The 19,737-nt window shown below is 43.1% G+C and overlaps 1 protein-coding gene across 2 annotated transcripts in view; it reads left to right on the top strand.

Moving 5' to 3' along the window:
- Positions 1 to 6,216: 6,216 nt before the first annotated feature.
- Positions 6,217 to 19,737, top strand: part of LOC109180803 (histone acetyltransferase HAC1-like) — a 46,778-nt gene continuing 33,257 nt past the window's right edge. The window contains exons 1-4 of one of the 2 annotated variants that reach the window (XM_019330511.1): positions 6,217 to 6,705; positions 7,477 to 7,791; positions 9,038 to 9,258; positions 9,354 to 9,686. In XM_019330511.1, the coding sequence (XP_019186056.1) occupies positions 6,403 to 6,705; positions 7,477 to 7,791; positions 9,038 to 9,258; positions 9,354 to 9,459 (945 nt within the window). In that variant the 5' untranslated portion in view covers positions 6,217 to 6,402 and the 3' untranslated portion in view covers positions 9,460 to 9,686. Of the gene's footprint in view, positions 6,706 to 7,476; positions 7,792 to 9,037; positions 9,259 to 9,353; positions 9,687 to 19,737 lie in introns of those variants that run through there. The other variant, XM_019330512.1, reaches the window with a different exon arrangement.

The raw sequence follows: 19,737 nt of genomic DNA, 5'->3' as shown, positions 1-19,737 counted from the left end.
CCGACCAGTTGTCGTCTCCAGTCGGTATGTACTCGGCCGTATGATCGCGCTGATGATGTACGGCCCTTCCCAGTTTTGAGCTAGCTTTCCGCCCTCCAAAGGTTGACTGGCCTCCCTTCGTCGCAGAACATAATCTCCTACTTGAAAATAACGAGGGTTGACCCGAACGTCCTTCGAACTCTTCACACGCTTCTGGTACTCAGCTATACGCCGAGCGGCTAGCTCTCTTTTTTCTTCGACCCCATCGAGATCCACTGCCATAGCATGTTCATTCTCCTTGGCATTGTAGGTTCTTTCTCGATCGGTCGGGATCCAAGCCTCGATCGGGAGTCGGGCTTCAGCTCCGTAAACCAGGGCGAAAGGGGTCTCCAAAGTAGCTTCCCTCTGGGTCGTCCGATAAGTCCATAAGACATATGGCAACTCATCGGCCCAACTACGACCAGCCGAGTGTAACTTCTTTTTCAGACCTTCCAAAATCGTCCGGTTCGCGTTCTCTACTTGACCGTTTCCCTGCGGGTAAGCCACCGACGACCGAACGTGAGTTGTCCCGATCGTGGCCAAAAAGTTCTGGAAATACTGGCTTACGAATTGGCGGCCGTTGTCGCTGATGAGATGCACGGGCACACCAAAGCGGGAAACCACATTGCGCCAAAGAAAACGAGCACATTGCTGAGAGGTAATCGTGGCTAAGGGCTCGGCTTCTATCCACTTGGAGAAGTAATCGATGGCGACGATCACAAATTTTCTCCGACCGGAAAGCTGAGGGAAGGGGCCCAATATGTCTACCCCCCACCTAGCGAAAGGAATTGTGGTCGTGACTGGCTGATAGAAGGTTGCCGGTCGTCCAGGCATCCGGGCGAACAGTTGGCAAGTCTCACATTCCCGAGCTAACTTTTCACAGTCTAGCTGGAGGGACGGCCAATAGTACCCGATTAGCATGATACAACGGGCAAGCGATCGGCCTCCTTGGTGCGAAGAACAAATTCCCGAGTGAAGCTCCTTCATGACTAAATCTGCCTCAAATGCGGTCAAGCAACGCATGAGGGGGCCTCCATACGATCGCCGATATAGACGACCGTCCAAGACTTGGAACCTCGGGGCTCTCAACTTAGCTTTTCGAGCACGCTGGGGGTCGTCTGGGAGTCGACCGTGCTCGAGGAATTCTTTCAGATCGGTGATCCAGTTGTCTTCCACCGGTTGGATTGGATTGATCGGTAGGCGATGGATACTGTGTCTCGGGATCACCAAGATCCGAACTATCTTCGACATGTGTTCCGGGGCGTCTTGAGCTAATTTGGACAAGATATCTGCATCGGCGTTATCCAATCGGGGTATGTGCCGGACGGTATATCCCCGGAACTGAGCGAGCTTCTCCATGGCAAGGTCTCGGTATAGCTGCAAGCGCTCACCATTGACTTCATAATCTCCGAGAACCTGCCCAACCACGAGGGCGGAATCGGTTTGAGCCCGGATGTATTCAGCCCCCAAGTCCCGAGCGCACTGTAAGCCGTTAATGAACGCTTCGTACTCGGCTTCGTTGTTGGTCGGGTGGAACTGGTACATGAGAGCAAAATAGACCTTGAATCCTTCCGGGCTTGTGACCATCACTCCTCCTCCTGCCCCTTTCTTGCTACTTGACCCATCAGTAGCCACCGACCACCACTCAGCCTCGGGATCCGCAACCTCAGGAGGTCGGGTATCCCGGGCGGTGCACTCGACCAAGAAGTCAGCAAGAGCTTGACCTTTAATAGCCGGTCTCGGTCGGTATTCGATCGCTTATTGGGTCAACATTAACGCCCACTTGACGAGGCGGCCGGATGATGAAGCGGTTCGGAGGACTGGCCCGATCGGCTGATCTGTCAACACGCGAATTGCTCGACCTTGGAAGTAGGGAGCCAACTTCTTCGCGGCAATGTACAAGGCGTAGACAACCTTCTCTAGCCGGGAGTACCGGAGCTCGGGACCATGTAGCGCGTGGCTTACATAGTACACCGGTCGCTGGACCCCTTCCGGATCGGTTCGGCACAACACTGCGCTTACTGCACGATCGGAGACGGCGAGGTACACGTCTAGCTCTTCTCCGGGCTCGGGCTTTGAGAGCACGATCGGTGACATGAGATATTCCCTTCAGCTCATCAAAAGCCGCTCGACACTCTTCGTCCCAGACGAATCCATTAACCTTCCGCAATACCTTGAAGAAAGGTAAAGCGCGCTCGGCTAGCTTGGAGAGGAACCGGCTGAGGGCTGCCAACCGACCGGTCAATTGCTGGACTTCGCGAACGGTGGAAGGTGGTTGCATGTCCAGAATCGCTTTTACTTTGGCCGGGTTGGGCTCAATTCCTCTCTTGGTCATCATATAGCCGAGGAACTTGCCGGTTTGAACCGCGAACGTGCACTTGGTCGGGTTCAACCGTAACTGGTACTTCCTCATGATCTGGAAGCACTCCTGGAGGTCTCGAGTGTGGTCGGATCGGTCCCGACTCTTGACCAGCATATCATCGATGTAAGCTTCCATCGTTCGGCCCAATAGATCGGCAAAGAGCATGTTGACCATCCTTTGATAGGTCGCTCCTGCGTTCCGGAGGCCGAATGGCATCACTCGGTAACAATACAGCCCGTCCGGGGTTACGAAGGCTGTCTTGCTCTCATCTTCATGGTGCATCATGATCTGATGGTACCCCTTGAAGGCATCCATGAAGCTCATTAGTTCGGCCCCGGACGTCTCGTCGACCATCTGGTGAATGCTCGGTAGAGGATACGGGTCGAGCGGACAGGCCTTGTTGAGGTCCGTGAAATCGATGCACATCCTCCATGCTGGGGGCTTAGGAACAAGAACGATATTTGCCACCCATTCGGGATAGACCACCGGACGGATGTGCTCGATCGCCGCCATCTTTTTGACTTCTTCTCTGACAAATTCGCGGCGATCGGAGGAAAGGTGTCGTGTCTTCTGCACGACCGGCTTTGCTGCGGGATCGACGGCTAACTTGTGACAGATGACCGACCGATCGATTCCGGGCATGTCTTCGGGCCCCCACGCAAAGATATCAGCATACTCCCTGAGTATGGCCAAAACTTCCGCTCGAAGCTCGGGGGTGTGGGCTCGGCCAATCTTGATCTTCCTATCCGGGCGGTCCTCGGATTGGGGAACTTCTTCTATTTCTTCGGAAGGCTCAGGCTGCTCCTTCCGTTCCTTAGCCTCCTCTTTGGCTATGGTGTTCACCCGGGAAGACAGACCGGAGTCACGTCTATTAACCGCTCGGGTGTAACACTTCCGGGCGGATTGGACATCGCCACGGACCACGCCGACCCCATTAGGGGTGGGGAATTTCATGCAGAGGTGGGGCATAGAAATTATCCCACCGATCTTCATAATGGCGGGTCGGCCCAAGATAATGTTGTGGACGCAATGGAGGTTGACCACAACAAATTCCAGCTCCGTCTTGATTGACTTTGGTGGTGTGCCGATCTCGACCGGGAGCGTTATCTTTCCCTCGGGGTAAATGAGAGCCCCGGTAAATCCTGACAGTGGTACACCGACCGGAGTCAGCTCCTTCCTGTCGAGGCCAAGCTTCTCAAAGACGTCCAAGTATAGGACGTTCACACTGCTGCCCGTATCAACCATAACCCTCTGGACGTCTGTCCCCTTAACGTCAATCGTGACCACGAGCGCCTCCATGCCGTGGTCACTGCTGCTAGGTTGATCTTCGAGGGTGAAGGTTATGGGCTCCATCTTCTGCCTCTTCCCGGTCTCCCGGGAATCCACTATTGCGACCGGGCAATTAGTCCGCGGTCGGGAAGCATCTTCCAGTCCACCAAAAATGACATGGATGGTAGGCTTTCCGGACGGGCGGCTACCAGACGGAGGGTCAGGGCCCCGTCGGTCATCATGACGATCGTCCCTTCGATCGTCCCTTCTGTCTTGCCCTGACCGATCAGAGCGGTGATGGGAACGTCTATGATCCCTCCGATCGGTGTTCCTCTTGTTGTCCTCTCTCTTCCCCACACACTTGTCCAATTTTCCCATGTTAAGCAGATCTTCCAACAATTGGCGTAAGTGGGTACACTCCTCGGTGTCATGCCCGGCACATCGATGGTAAGCACAGTGCTTACTCTTGTCAGGGCCGTCTCGATCGGGATGGGGGAGTTTAATGAGATTGCAGGACTGGGCGTATTGCATGGCCTCCGCTGCGGATCGGTTCAAGGCCGTAAACTCGCCAGGCCTGGTGCGGGATCGGGGATTGTCATCTCCCGACCGATGTTCCGCCCGGCCGGCCGGTTTACGGGACGAAGAGCCGACTTCCTGCAAGCGCTTTACGGCGTTCGCCTCGCCGGCGTTGGCATAATCTGTGACCCTCCGAAGGGCCTCCTCGTAACTGGTCGGGGGGTGTAAGATGAAGTCTTGATACAAATGTCCCGCCCGGAGAGATATGTGAAGCATATGGGTGGCGGTCGCATCGTCCATAGGCTCGACCTCCCCGACCGCTGCTTTCCATTTGATGAGGAAATCGGTCAAGCTTTCCCCTTCTAGCTGCTTGGCCTTCTCGAGATACATGTAGGACTTCCTCACCACTTTGGAAGTGATGAACTTCCTCACAAATTTGATCGCCAGGGTCTCAAATTTATCGATCGACCCCGGTTGCAGGGTACGGAACCAATCTGCCGCCCGACCGGTGAGGGTCGAGTAGAAAGCCCTGCACATCACGGCGTCTGAAACGCCCTTCAGCATCATGTTGCTGAAAAAATCATTCACGTGGGCCTCAGGGTCTGCCCGTCCGTCATAACTCTTCTCTCCAAAGACCTTTAAATCGAGCGGGTAGGGCTGGGCCATTACCGCTGCTGTGAAAGGCGTCTGGTGCAGGGTCGATTGGTTGACCGGGGGTGTTGCAGGGTACGCATTCCTGAGCTGCGCAACTTTCGCCTGGAGGTTATAGAGCAATCCTCGGGTTTCGTTGAGCTCGGCAGCTTGAGCGGCTTGGGCTGTATCCCGAGCACGTCGCCGTCGGTGAGATCTCGACCCGCTATACCCAGATGAAGCCTCCTGACTAGCCTCCTGCATCTGTACGTCTTCTTGCCCGCGGTTCGGGTCTTGGGGTCCCAAACGCTGGCGCATCTCCGGTCGAAGACGATCAAAAGCTACCGCTCGGGCAACTTCTTCAGGGTCCTCCGCTTGGACGGCCTGAGCTGGTGCCTCCATCGCATCAGCACCCCCCGACCCCAACCGCGAATGAGCCGAGCGTCGAGCCCGGGATGCGGACTGACGCTGCGGCTCTACCTGTGCGGTCGGTTGTACTGGAGGGGCGGCGGCTGGAGCTGTATAAGCAGGCGTATATGGTGGATAACCAACCGGGGGAGTGTAGCACATCGGTTGGCCTGGCCAATACCCATACGGCGGAGGTGGGACCGGGTACGGATACTGGGCGGGATACATCATCGGCTGCTGTTGGTATGGCAGACCGGGTGTTGGGTATCCCGGTTGTATGTAATTCACCGGCTGTTGGGCGGCCGGGTATGCATTTGATGGATGCGGTGGTGAGAGGTTGAGGTTGAGGTCCATCGTCTGACCCTGCTGTTGGGTAGCATAGTGGTCGGAGGAGCTCGCCGCATCCGCCTGGTCGTCGGCAAAGTTGTTGTGTGCCCACAGATACATGTTGATATAGAGACCGGGTGCTCGTCAAGACGTTGGTTTCTTGAACGGGTCCCCACAGACGGCGCCAAAATGATACTGCTAATTATACGTAAGCAATATGAAATAACTCGAGACCAACTAAAGCAAGTAAATGTCTTTATTGATCACGGTAGAGGCCCTAAGTACAATCTACTTGGTTGCTCTGAGTGCCGACTGGCTGCGGTCGGGATTCTCTAGCAACAACCTATCGATCGTCCAAAAGTCCCCTACACTGTAGCTACTGTGGGTATTTATAGCCGTTATGCCGGGGACAGGATTCCAGCCGTTCGGCATGTCCTCCACGTAGCCACCACGTGTCATCCTCCCGGGTGCCCTGTCTGTCGTCGTAGAGAGTCGCCACGTGTCTTTCATCAGCTCTCTCGCCAAAGGGCTACCGCTCGGCGGTCGACACCGTCGCTCGGGCAACTCCCGACCGGGTTCTTCACAAGGAGCCCGACCTGTTACCTGCAAAAACAAAGAGAAAAGGACAAAGACATCTCGGTCGTGGTGAAGCTATGTCGATCGGGATATTCTCTACCAGATATAAATATGAAATAGAGATTGTAATGGGGATTATGCTTGGAAATTAATCAATTGTTATCTCTTTACTTTCAATTCTCTCTCCACCCTCTCTGCACTTATTCTTCCTTCTGCATATTCTTTTTTTCTTCTTCTTTCTCTTGCAATTCTGTTTGCTATTCCCTTTTCTCTGCTTTTGTTCAGAGCCCTCATCCATGGCAACTCAAAACCCTACCACCATGGAAGCTGGAACAGACAAGGTGGAAGCTCAGAGGGTGGAGTTGAACCGCATAATTGATACACGATTTCAAGCTATTCAGGAGCACTTAAGGGTTGAGCTGTCCAGTTTCAAAGACGAGGTGATGGAGGCTCTTGATCCCCGCAGATCCGCTCCTATGGTGGATCAAACCCCAGGGTTATCTTCAATCCATGGACAAGACGTTCAAATTCCAAGCGAGGAGGAGCATGTGAAGATCGCTGGAGATTCCGATGGAGTAAAGACGGCCCCAAAAGTTGAGGTAAGTGACTGGGCTGCTCCTTGCTTAGTTGCTAATGACATGCATAAGAATAGATAAATTGGAGGAACTTAGTGATATTAAAGGAAAAATTGAAGCTATTCTCAAATTGTAGAATTACCAGCCCTTGTTCATTGAACTGCGATACAATTGTTGGGGTGGATTACGTGGTTTTTGAGTGGAAAATTCCCAGGAGTGACATTGACTATGCATCTGTTGTAGGAATAGTGAGAGTTGATTTGGAACAGTATGTTTTACATGTTGGTCCTAGAATGCCATTGTGCAATGGAACCACTCTTGATCCGGGAGGAATGCTTAAGATTATAGTTCCAGGGTTGGTAATCTCCTTAAATCCTAAAGATATTGATGAAATAAAACATGAAGCATTGCTTGAAGATGGAACATTTGTTTATGAATCTCATAAGGAAGCTTTCAAGAGGAGAGAAATCTGTGGGTCAAATGAATTTGAGAAGCATGAGGGGTTGTTGTGATACACTAGTGAGGATTTTGCTGTTGAAACTGGTAGAAGTAAAAAAACAAGTAGTAAGAACACCCCGAGGAAATGGAAGTAAAAAAACAAGAGGCAGAAGAGGATTGGAACCGGTAGAAGTAGTAATAATAAGAACAACATCGTTTCACTCCCTGAACTGTTAAGTTTGTTGTTGAGTTGTTATCAGATATTTTCCTTCATAGTATAAATATGAAATAGGGATTGTAATGGGGATTGTGCTTGGAAATTAATCATTCAGAAATAAGAGAGATGTAATTGTGTAGGTTGAAATCAATCAAGTGCCTGCTGATACAAGTGATGAAGACGAGATTCCTGAGAGCGACTTCTTTGATAGCTTTTGTCAAGGAAACCATTACCAATACGATACTGCTCCTGCATCTGTGACAATATGCAACATATGCCATCTTGATATTGAAGCTGGTCAAGGCTGGCAATGTGAGGTTTGCCCAGAATATGATGTCTGTATTGCTTGTTATCAGAAGGACGGTGGAGTTGATCATCCTCATAAGTTGACTAATCATCCATCCATCGCTGCACAAAATAAAAAAGCTCGGCTGCGCCTGCTACGTGCTTTACAGGTAATAATACTTGGATTACATTTAAGCTCAGCTCATGAAATCTTCAATTTCTATTTCATTTATGTTTCTTTTGGCCAAACTTATTAAAGCGAAAAAGCGCACTAAAGCGACATGGCCGGGCTTTGCTTTAAAGCGAAAGCGCAAAGCGAAGCGTTGCTTTTTCATGAAAAGTGACACTATATATAGTGAAAGGTTCCCGTGCGGTTGTGCGGTTGTGCGGCATATTAAGCATAACACTCACGCACATTAAGTATAAACCTCACGCACATTAATCCACCGCACGGGAAGCAACAAATGCACCTGATCCCTTCCCTATATATTTATATATATATATATATATATATATATATATATATATATATATATTATAGTTAAAAACTCCCATTTAATTATTTGAGAATTAAGATTGAATACAATGTAAATATGTAATTGAATTTAAAATTTTAGTTATAATAATAATAATTTTATAAGTAACAAGTCAACTTAATTTATGAAGAGGAAAAAAAAAAAAAATTGCCTCACTGGACAACTGGAGTCACATAAAAAAAAATAACTCTTAAAGTCAGCTGTCAGCTAGCTACTGCCTTCAAGTTCAACAATGATAATGAACAATCAACTTATCAACCATTCAACAATATGTTATAAGTCAAAAGTCAAGGCTTCAACAATATTTTCCTTCTTTATGGAAGAGAAAATGAAAAAAAAAAAAAAACAGAGAAGAAGAAGTGAACGGCTGATTCCAGCGAGGAGGAGGACAGGGAGCTGGGCTGGGGCCTGCGGTCGACGAGCAGCGAGCAGGGAGAGGCGGTCGGAGTCCGGCAGTCCGCTATCAGCGATGGTCCATGGTCGGAGTCGCGTAGAGAGAGGTAGAGAACAGAAGCGGCGAAGATGGTTTGCGAGTGTCGGCTGCTCCCAAGTCGCGATATTAGCTTAGGTTTTTGTTTTTGTTTTTGTTTTTTTTTTTAAAGTTATGACCGTTCCCATGCGCTTAAGGTGACAAAGCTGCGCCTTTATCCGCTTCACCGCTTCACTGCTTTGACCTAAAAGCGCGATTATGCGCTCGCTTTCTCACAACCCTTGGCGAGGCGATACAGCATCGCTTTTGCGCTTACCGCTTTTAACAAGTTTGCTTTTGGCTTATGTATTTTCTCTGCCATTCTAATTTTCTTTTAATTGAAGTTGAGTCCATGTTAGACTTTGTCTCTGACTTGTAAGGTCTGATGTTATTTTCATTTTGACTCTGCAGCTTAGGAAAGTGCTTGAACTTCTGGTGCATGCTTCACGATGCCGTACTCCTAAATGCCTGTATCCTAATTGTCGCAAGGTTAAAGGGCTTTTCCGACATGGGATCCAGTGCAAAAGAGGAGCTTCTGGGGGTTGTCTTCTCCGTAAGAAGATGTGGTATCTTCTTCAGCTTCATGCCCGGGCATGTCAAGAATCTGTTGGATGTCATGTTCCACGGTGCAGGTTGCTGTCTAATGTCCCTCACAAACCTAATTGCTTTGTCTTGAATTTCCTAACTAGTACATCTTATTCATGTCTCAACAATGACTTTCAAACAGGGAAGTGAAAGAACATCTAAGGCGGCTACAACAACAGGCTGAATCACGGCGCCGGGCTGCTGTAATGGAGATGATGCGACAGAATGCTGCTGGAAATTCAGCATGATGAAGTTATATATAGTGCAAGTGTGAGTGAGGTACGTGGTAAGCTCTGGTAATGGAGAAAACTGGGTGTGAAGGCTGTAGGGGCATAAGAATTTAGTTTTTGTTGTCTATCCATGGGCATGGATATGAAACATGTCTGGTCAAAAGAAAAACAAAAAATAGGAAAAGAAAAGAAAATGGTTTCACTGTCCATGGATACCTTTCCTCCTCAATCTGGTTGTTTTTGTAGATGGATCCCTCATTCTATTTATGCTTGTTGGAAAGCAAGGTCAGAATGCATGAATCTGAATTTTACTAATAGAATGACAATCACATGAATTAAATAGTTTTCATTATTCTATTGCTGTTTAGCCATAATTTGGCCATAAAGAAAAAGGCTTAATTGGGGCATACATCCTTAGTGAAGTTTTATCAATCCTTTTAACTCTGGAGTCCCAACACAGCTTGTTTGGTGTCAACAAATGCCATACATCTGTTTGGCTGAGAAACAACAGTAGATAATAAAATCATCAACCAATTTATATGTTTGATTATTCTATACTCATGAACAAGGGCAAATTTGGAAACCACAAATATGGCACTTGAGCAGATTCTTCAACTGATATATATATATAACTTTATTTCTTTTATGTAACCTGTTTTATGATGGATATCCATTCTCTAGTTTTGGGCACTGTTGCAAAAATTGATCTAAGCGCCCGCACCCTAGGCCGTGAAATAGGCCAGGTCCCTTGTAGGGGCCTATGTCCGGGCTTAATTAAGGCCTAGTTAGGCCTAGTTCGTTTAGTAAAAAGGCTAGGCTTGAGTCAATTTTAAAAGCCTATTAAACTAAACAGGCTAGACTTATATATACTAGACTCGGCCTTCAGGCTTACAGGCCTGGCCTATATATGTGTGTGTGTATATATATATATATATATATATATATATATATATATATATATATATATATTCTATTTTATACCTAATATATATTTTTATATTTACAATATAACCCCAAGTATATATAATTATTACACCCCAACCCCCCACTTCCAAAATTTCATTCTAAATTATGATTCAAATATAAAATTGCTGCTAATCTTGCTGTAAGTGTTTTTATTGTTTAAGTTTTTTATTAACTGTTCTTACGTCATAATATTTAATGAAATGTTGCAACTTAATTATGTGAGTTGATTGTTAATTATTTATGAGATTATATAGGATAACAAACAATAATACAATTGAATTTAATTCTAAATAAGTTAATGAGCATGCTGAAGTCGTGAATTGTTTTATTTTATTTTATATTATATTTTAATGCTATTATTTTTGCATTATGGTGATATACTTATGTAATTATGTATTAGTTTTGTATTAGGTATATTTCTTAAATTATTTAGATATACTTATTAAATTTTTTAAAAAGTCTTAACATGTAGGTTTTAAATAGGTTCAAAGTAGAATTTACTTTGAAGCCTTTTTAATGGCCTAAATATTAAACAGGCTTTTAAAAAGGCTTCAGGCCAGGCTAGACCAATTGTACCGTCGTTATATCGTGGACCGCGGTCAAAATGGCGCCGTTTCTTTAAGTAAAGAAACGGCGCGCCGTTAATTTTAACGGAATGCGCATTTTTTTTGTATGTTAATTACCAACTGACACTACAGTATATCTAAACCGGCACTGTCTCACGTATTATTTTTATATTATCAAATGAAACTGCCGTTATATCAAAATGATACTGTAGTTGTAGTGAAATGAAACTGCAGTGTATATACAATGAAACTGAATACCATTTCACATATTTGAGTGTATATTGTACGATGAAGCTGTAATTATATCAAAATGATCATGTAGTTGTGTTTTAATAAAACTATGGTGTATATATATAAAATTAAATTAAATAACATTTTCACATATTTGAGTCTATAAATATCGAATGAAACTGTAGTTATATCGAAATAAAACTGTAGTTGTATTGAACTGAAACTGCAGTGTATACAAAATGAAACTGAATAACAGAGTTACTTTTTACGGAAGGGTGCGGAACAGCAGGAAACGGATGCCGCAAAATGAAACTGAATAACATAATTACTTTTTGCGGAAGGGTGCGGAACAGCAGGAAATGGATGCCGTTTCTTTTCATTAAACAAAGCGACGTCATTTTGATGCGCGGTGCATAATTGATTATGCACCGCGGTGCACGATATAATTTGCCCCAATAGTAGGCTCAGGCTTGAGCCTAACAAAAAGCCTATGTACACGCTCAGGCCGAGGCCTAATTTTCTAAATCTCGGCTCGGCCCGGCTCGGCCTATTTCCAGCCCTAGCTGTGGCGACCAACCGCCTAGCGCCTAACTTGGCCGAATTTGGCCAAGTTAACTCGTCCATTTCGATTCAGTTAGCTAAATTAACTTGGCCGATTCAGTCTTGTTAATTGTTTTCATTATATATATATATATATATATATATATATATATATATACACTCACACACGTGTACTGACTTTTTTTTAGTTAACCACTTAGACCGCCTAAGCACCGTCTGGACCGCTCGATTAGCGCCTAAAGTCTACTATAACTATGATTTTGGGTGAGATTTTTTGCTTAGCGTAAACCTCTATCTTCCAATGATGACCTCTCCATTCTAGAAATTGGTTATTTCGGCATTTACCTTATTTCCACGCCATTTGGTGGCATAGGGAACATTGGGCTTACTTGGACAACTATTGAGGAACCTTTAGGTGGCATATTTGTTTTAATTTTAATTGGTATATCCTTTTCCTCTTTCATGTGGATTAAATTGTATATTTGTTGTCATTTTCTGCATCCAAATGGTACAACAAATAACATGTGCATGTATTAAAGGACAACCTAATGTGGTCTATACATTTTCCATGTGGTCTAATGGTATTCAAATCGACTTCCATTTAAAAGATTGTGAGTTCGAGCCTCAATAAAAGTGTTATTGGCTCTTTGTGAGAAAATATATGAACAGATACTACATTGTAATAGAGTCATAGTTAGTGTTTGGTTGACAATTTTTTAAAACACAACTATGAGATTTGATTACCCCTCCAATTAAAAAGTCTATTCCCTAATTAAAAAATGTATGGTATTGGTAATATGATTTTTAAGTTTGGATTAATATTTTTAGATTTTTGTTTTGATTTTTTTGTTCATATTGGTGCTTTGGATGTCATTATATTATGACCAATTGCCTTATTTTTTTGTTTTTGTATTTTTAAAACCTTTATTCCCACTATAAGGTCATACATAACCAAACATCAATATTGGTAATCATTTCAATTCCATCCTATTACCAAACATGCAAAATACTTTCACCAAAACTCATACCCATGGTTGCAGTAGGCGCTGGGCGCTAGTCGAGCGCCCGGGCAGCGCCTAGCGCCTAAGCGGCCTAGTCGGCGCCTAGGCAGAATCTAGGCGGTGCTAGGCGGTCGCGAAAAAAACAGTAGCAGACTTGCAATTTGACAATTTTAATGAGGCTGTTTTCAACATTCAATCAAATAACACATCCAAATAAATGACATAATGACAATTCATAAGTCATAACATCAAAAGAATATTAAAAAAATAAAAACTCAAATGAAATACCCAAATACTTCAATCATCCAAAGATTGAAAGTATCAAACTAGTCTACGAGTATATATATGTCATATTATATGTATTTGTAATATAAATGGAAAAAAATTAGCAAGGTCGAGTTGGTCGGGTTAACTCGACTAACTCGACAGAAATTGACGAGTTAACTCGGCGTAATCGGACGAGTTAGGCGCTAGGCGGCTGAATTAGGCGCTAGGCGGGCGCCTAGGCGGCCGGTCTCCTAGGCGGGAGCCTAGGGCGGAAATCGCCACGGCCTATGGGCGCCCAGCGCCTAGGCGCCGATTACTCGGTGCCTAGGCGGGATTTTTACAACCCTGCTCATACCATTACCAAGTATTTGATTCTCATTCCCATTTCGATTATCATGTGCGAACCAAAACACTCTAAGAATCTTTTACTGCCAATTCACATTTTTTTAAAACTTGATAACAGGTAATTAACTGTAAATGTTTGTAGTGTTTATAGAAATTGAAAGCTTATCTCTATCACTACAAGAATGAAGACATTTAGTGACAAATCTTTTGTGACACTTCATAATTTAGTCACAAATAATACGCTTTTTGTGACCAAAAAAATAAGTTGACACTATTCTGTGAGATAATTGTGATAACTTTTTTTTTTTGGCACGGATAGTATGGTAATTGTGACAAAAAAGTATTTGTTACGAATAAGTTGTCACTATTACTAGAATAATAGTGTCATAACATACGTTGTCACTATTTGTTGTCACTAAATGTATGTGCATTTTGGCTGCATTATAATTATGGCGGAACGAATGTAATTGTGACAAAATATAATGTGGACACAAATGTTTGTAGTTTTTGTGACAAATAATTGTGGGTCACTCTTGTTTATAATATTTGTGACAACTTTTTTTGTCAATAAAAATAAAATTGGTCAGTACCATTAAAAATGAGAAACAATTGTGAGAAAAAATATTATTGGCACTAATAGTATCACTTTTTGTGATGAAATTGTTAAAAATATTTGTGACGCTCTATAATTCCGTAACAAAAATTACTAAATTGAGACAATATTTATGTTGATTTCAAATTTTGTCACTAATTTATGATAATTGTGACGAGTAATGTGTTGTTACAATGACTTTGTCTCTATAATTAAATAGATGAATATTATGTGAAATTATGTTGTAATCAATGTTTGCCACTACAATTGCATTCAAGTTGGTGTCAAGTAATTTGGGGTGAACTAGGTATTAAATATTGTGGGCACTTAAAATGCAACTATTTAGTGCCTCTTAAAATGAATATAATTGTGAAAATACATTTTATATAGGGGTGACTGCGGTTCCGTTCTGGTTCGGAACCGCCGGTTCCAGTTCCGCAAATGGTCAAACTTGAACCGGAACATTATAGTAAGGTTTCGGTTTCGGTTCCAACCGGATTTATTTATTTTTTAAAAAAAGCTATATATTTTTAATTTTTTTCGGTTAGGAACCGGAACCAGCGGTTAGAAACCGGAACCGAAACCGTACGGATGGTTCGGTTTTGATTCCGGTTCAACAGTGTATGGTTCGGTTCGAACCGAACCGTGGTCATGCCTAATTTTATAATCACACATTTTTAAACTTTTTTGTGACAAATAAATTCACTATCATTTATTTTACTAACTAGTATTTGTCCCGTGTGATGCACGAAAAATATGTTATAAAAAATACCCTATATGAGGTTTATTCATATATAAAATTTTTGTTATTTAATAATTATTATGTGTGAATTCCTATGATAAAATTATGAACATAAATATATTTACAATTAAAATAATATTTAAGGTGAGTGATTACTACAAATCTTAAACTATATTAAAAATTTAGTACATAGTATTTAATATTACAAATTTTTAAGAACTTAGTAAACTACAATAGTAATTGAATTACAATTTTAGAGTCACCATGGATCAAATATTTTAGACCTTTGAGATTTCTAACTCTAGATGTAGCAACATACAATTGACCTTTAAAGACCAAACAATCACAATCTTAGTTCGAACATTGATTTTTTCTTCCAAATACTATCGAATTAAGTGTGTAATCAATAAAAGATGAGAACTAATAATTCGATAATATAATCTTAATGTTACTAATCATACTTCACGTCAATTAAGTTGGAGAGTGTTGTTGGATAGTATCCGATAAATCCACGAATAACGCATCTTTGTCTCCGTAGTCCTCGATATGCACATCAACAATCTTAAATATTAGGCCGCCTAGTTATGCTATATATTAATTTCAAACTTATGGACTTTGGGGTTGCACGTGTGGTGTGCATGCATGCTTCTTAAAGCCATATGGTCTTGTGAAAATTAAATGTTGTTAATACCAACATTTAACCATTAATATCAACATTTAATTTTCACAAGATCATATGACTTTATTATAATTAAGATTTGTCACATCAATTCCTATGAATTGCTTGTTCTGCTATCAATGTGGCATCTTCATCCCAAAGTTTGATTCAAAATTAATCAAAGAGTTAATACCCAAAATAGTCCCTCGACTATGTCGTAATTACCAATTTGGTCCTCGACTATCATTCTTACCCAATTAAGTCCTCAACTATACAATTTTTACCCAATTTAGTCCTTTGTCAATTTGACTGTTTGTTGACTGTCAAAAGTGGAAATCAAGTTGTAATTTTACAAGTTTTCTCCTTCCTCATCATTTAGCGGCGCCAAACCATGTAGCAATAAGCTCCGGTTGGGTTCTAAACCTGTCAGTATCGAAGTAGTGGTTATGCATCGGATAGCCCATGAATTTGATTTCCAACGATTTTTTGACGATCGAAATCTGATCGGAGTGTATTGCTGCATGGTTTGGCGCTGCTAAATGGAGAGGAAGGAGAAATCTTGTAAAATTATAATTTTATCCCGACTTTTGACAGTCAACAAACAGTCAAATTAATACAGAGGACTAAATTGGGTAAGAATTGTATAGTTGAGGACTAAATTGGGTAAGAATTGTATAGTTGAGGACTTAATTGAGTAAAAGTTACATAGTTGAGGACTTAATTGGGTAAGAATAGTAGTTGAGGACCAAATTGGTAATTATGGCATAGTCGAGGGATCATTTTGGGTATTAACTCTTAATCAAATTAATCGAATGACTATCCTAACGACATTAGTCTACTATTTGTACATTAAGAGATATCCAATGTAACGTAGTACAATTTTTACAATATGGTTGTATCACATATATAATATAAAATAAATTATATATAATAAAAATTATAGTTATTTAGACAAATTAATCAAATTAGTTAAAGTATAATTTAGTTTAGTTGATTAGATAACAATTTCTCAAAATGAAAATTCAATTAGTTTGAATCAAACTATGAAAGAGTGTGATACCCGTTTTTTTCTAGCCTTTCTACATTTTTTTTTTCCAATTGATCACCCATTTCCTTTCTGATCAAGCCTTTTTAAAAATAAAATTACATCATCTTTATCCTATTATTATTATTGTTGTTGTTATAAATAAATATATAATAAAGTATGTATAATTATAAGTTTAATTATAAGTATATGTGCATTATTTTGAAATACAAAATAATTATTTTAATATAAAATGTGTACATATTATTTTGGGTCATATAATTGTATATGTATATTTTTCATACTTATGTATTATATTATATGTGTAACGACGTATGCACATATATTAATTATTTGTATGTAACATATATTATTTGTATGTAAGTAAAAAATATATATAGTATAATAATTAAGTATATATGTGTGTGACGTGTTATATATATATATATATATATATATATATATATATATATATATATATATATATATATATATATATATATATATATAAGGATGCACTCAGGTGCGAATAAGTGCTCAGGAGGGAAATGCGAACGAATCAGTGCGCGACACGTGTCCAGATCTAATAACTTAAAAAAAACGCGGTGGCATTTTCGTAAATAATTGAACATCGAAATGCAAGTAAAATCACTTACAAGTGCACCTACTTTCAACTATAAGTGCATGTAATTTTACCTTGTTAGCATTCACTTTCCGCAAACATTAATGCACCTGGGTGTGCTTATAACTATATATGCAACTATTTATAACTATAGGTGCAACTATTTATAACTATAGGTGCACCTACTTTCACCTATAAGTGCATGTAATTTTGCCTTGTTAGCATTCACTTTCCGCAAACATTCATGCACCTGGGTGTGCTTATAACTATATGTGCAACTATTTATAACTATAGGTGGACCTACTTTCACCTATAAGTGCATGTAATTTTGCCTTGTACATTCATTGATCTAAGTTCAGAGGGTAGTAATACCCCTGAAAACCACTCGCAAACATTCATACACCTAGGTGCAACTATTTATAACTATGTGTGCAACTACTTAGAACTATAGGTGCAACTACTTATAACTATAGGTGCAACTAAGTATTGATGCTCAGTGTAAATTTTTACTTGCACCGATAATACATTTTACATGCACTTGTAATACATTTTACTTGCACTGCGATGTTCAATTATTTACGAAAATGCCACCGCGTTTTTAAAAAAAATCAGTATTTCTCATCCATTAGATCTGGACACGTGGACGGATAGAATCCATTCCTATATATATATATATATATATATATATAATATGTAGGATAATATTTGATATAAATATATGATGGATTTAATTACCCGGGGTAGACCCGAATCACTAAATCTAATAAATGATAAATAGGAAAAGACAATGAATGTGTGTGTCATGGGGACAACCGTTGCATTAATGATCTTTTGTAGGGGAATTACAAGGAATGTAGTAGTGATATGGAATGTAGATGTACTAACAAGACAAGGATATGTCCTTTTATACTAAATAATCCTCCCAACCGACCCCAAGAGAATAGGGCGGGCGGTTGAATCTTAGTTGACCGAGTCACGTGGGGAGGCCCCGCGTGACCGCCTAACCTCGACTGGCTGAGGTCGTCCCCCAACTGGGGTCCACGTAGTAGGCCTCGCCTGAGGTCCACGCCGGAGACCCCGTTGGGGTCTCCAAGGCCTCTCGTATCACGCCGCGACCCCCGGGTCGGATTGCCCTGAATCCATTCTCCTAATATATCCATCATGAGTCCCCCACTCTCTGAGTTGCGAGTCTTCGTCAACAAAAGAGAGTAGTTTGAGTCGAAGGTCCCCTTCTCAGCCGCAACAACACCATGCAGGTGGCTCCCCATGAGTGCCTCGGAGACCCCACGCGTCACGTCCCCTCTCTCCCATGTCACACCCATCAACTTTCCATCTTCCCCATGTTTGACTTTTCTCTTCCCTTATCCCATTTTCAAATTCAAATCCCATCAAATCCTCATAAATCCCTTCAAATCCCCATAAATCCCTTCAAATCCTCACCCCAAATCCTTATCCAATATCTTTTTCCCTACTTAAACCCTTTCCCCTTCTCATTCTCTTCATCTTTCACTCACAATCCTCTCACTCTCCCATTCTCTCTCGCCGGCCCTACCCCACACACACGGCCCTCCGAAGACGCCATTAACCTCCCTCACGCACTCGGCAACCCCGAGGACGTCGCCGCCCCGAGCACCACGACCACACCGCAAGGCCACGGTCCCCCTCGCCGTCCCCTTCCATCTTGCATGTCCATTGAGCTCGAAGCCCTACTTGACTCCCTCGACGACGAGACGCTTTCCATGGACCTCGACGATGATAGCCTTTTCGGCCTCCCCCCATCGACAGCCGAGGCCCGTGCCGGCTCCGTCCACCCGGTTGAGGTCCAATCTCTACAAGTCGTGCCCGCGTCCGTCGCCTCTTCATACCGTAAGTTAATTCGTACCAAGCTTGACCCCGCTATCCCCCTTTCTACTTATCCAAATATAACCGAAAATGATATGGCCTTCGTGAGGGCACACGTGGGGCCGGACGTGGAGATCCGTGCACCACTCCCTCACGAGAACGTCACCGAACCCCCGGAGGGTCGGTTCTTCGACATCCACATTCTCTCCCTTATTTTGGGTTTACAGTTTCCCCTCCACCCCTTCGTAGTTGAGGTGCTAAACTACCATGAGATCACCCCGGGTCAACTAGTCCCCCACTCCCATTCCATACTAGTAGCTTTTCTCCTCCATTGTGAGGACGTTGGGTTTAGGCCTACCCTCGACCTCTTCCACCATATTTTCCAAGCCGGTCACTCCTCGGGGATCAAGAGCAAGGGGTTCGTGTCCTTCTCAGCCCGCTCCGGTATGAAAATTTTCAAGGACCCTAAGTGTGGAGAATGGATAACGAAGTTCGTGTTTCTTTCTACTGGCCCCACGCTTCCTTTCAATGCCCCCGCGTGGAGTGCCCACTTCCTTAAGTGCCCATCACCCCCTACCTCCCGTCCCTAGTTGCTAGTGCCCGAAAGTTCATAGGCAATAAGGACGAGATTAGTGTGGGGACCTTGATGACCACGTAGATAATGGCGGCTTTGGGCTTCACGGGTGGGTCCCCCACACCTCGGGGCGCGTCATTGTCTTCGGCCGAGGTCGGGTCCGAAGAGTCCCCCGGGCATGCTGGGGTCCTCTCGGATGAGGCCGAGCCCGTAGGGGGGGGGGGGGCGATTTTGAGTCCGTATTATCCGCCACCGAGTCTGAGGTCGAGGCCATCCCGTCAGAAGTTGAGGTCCTCCCGCCCGAG

This window comes from Ipomoea nil, unplaced genomic scaffold (genome assembly GCF_001879475.1).
Source record: "Ipomoea nil cultivar Tokyo-kokei standard unplaced genomic scaffold, Asagao_1.1 scaffold1034, whole genome shotgun sequence".
NCBI classification, from domain to species: Eukaryota; Viridiplantae; Streptophyta; class Magnoliopsida; order Solanales; family Convolvulaceae; genus Ipomoea; species Ipomoea nil.
Note: the sequence above shows the minus strand (reverse complement) of the source record. Positions and strands in the feature narration are given on the sequence as shown.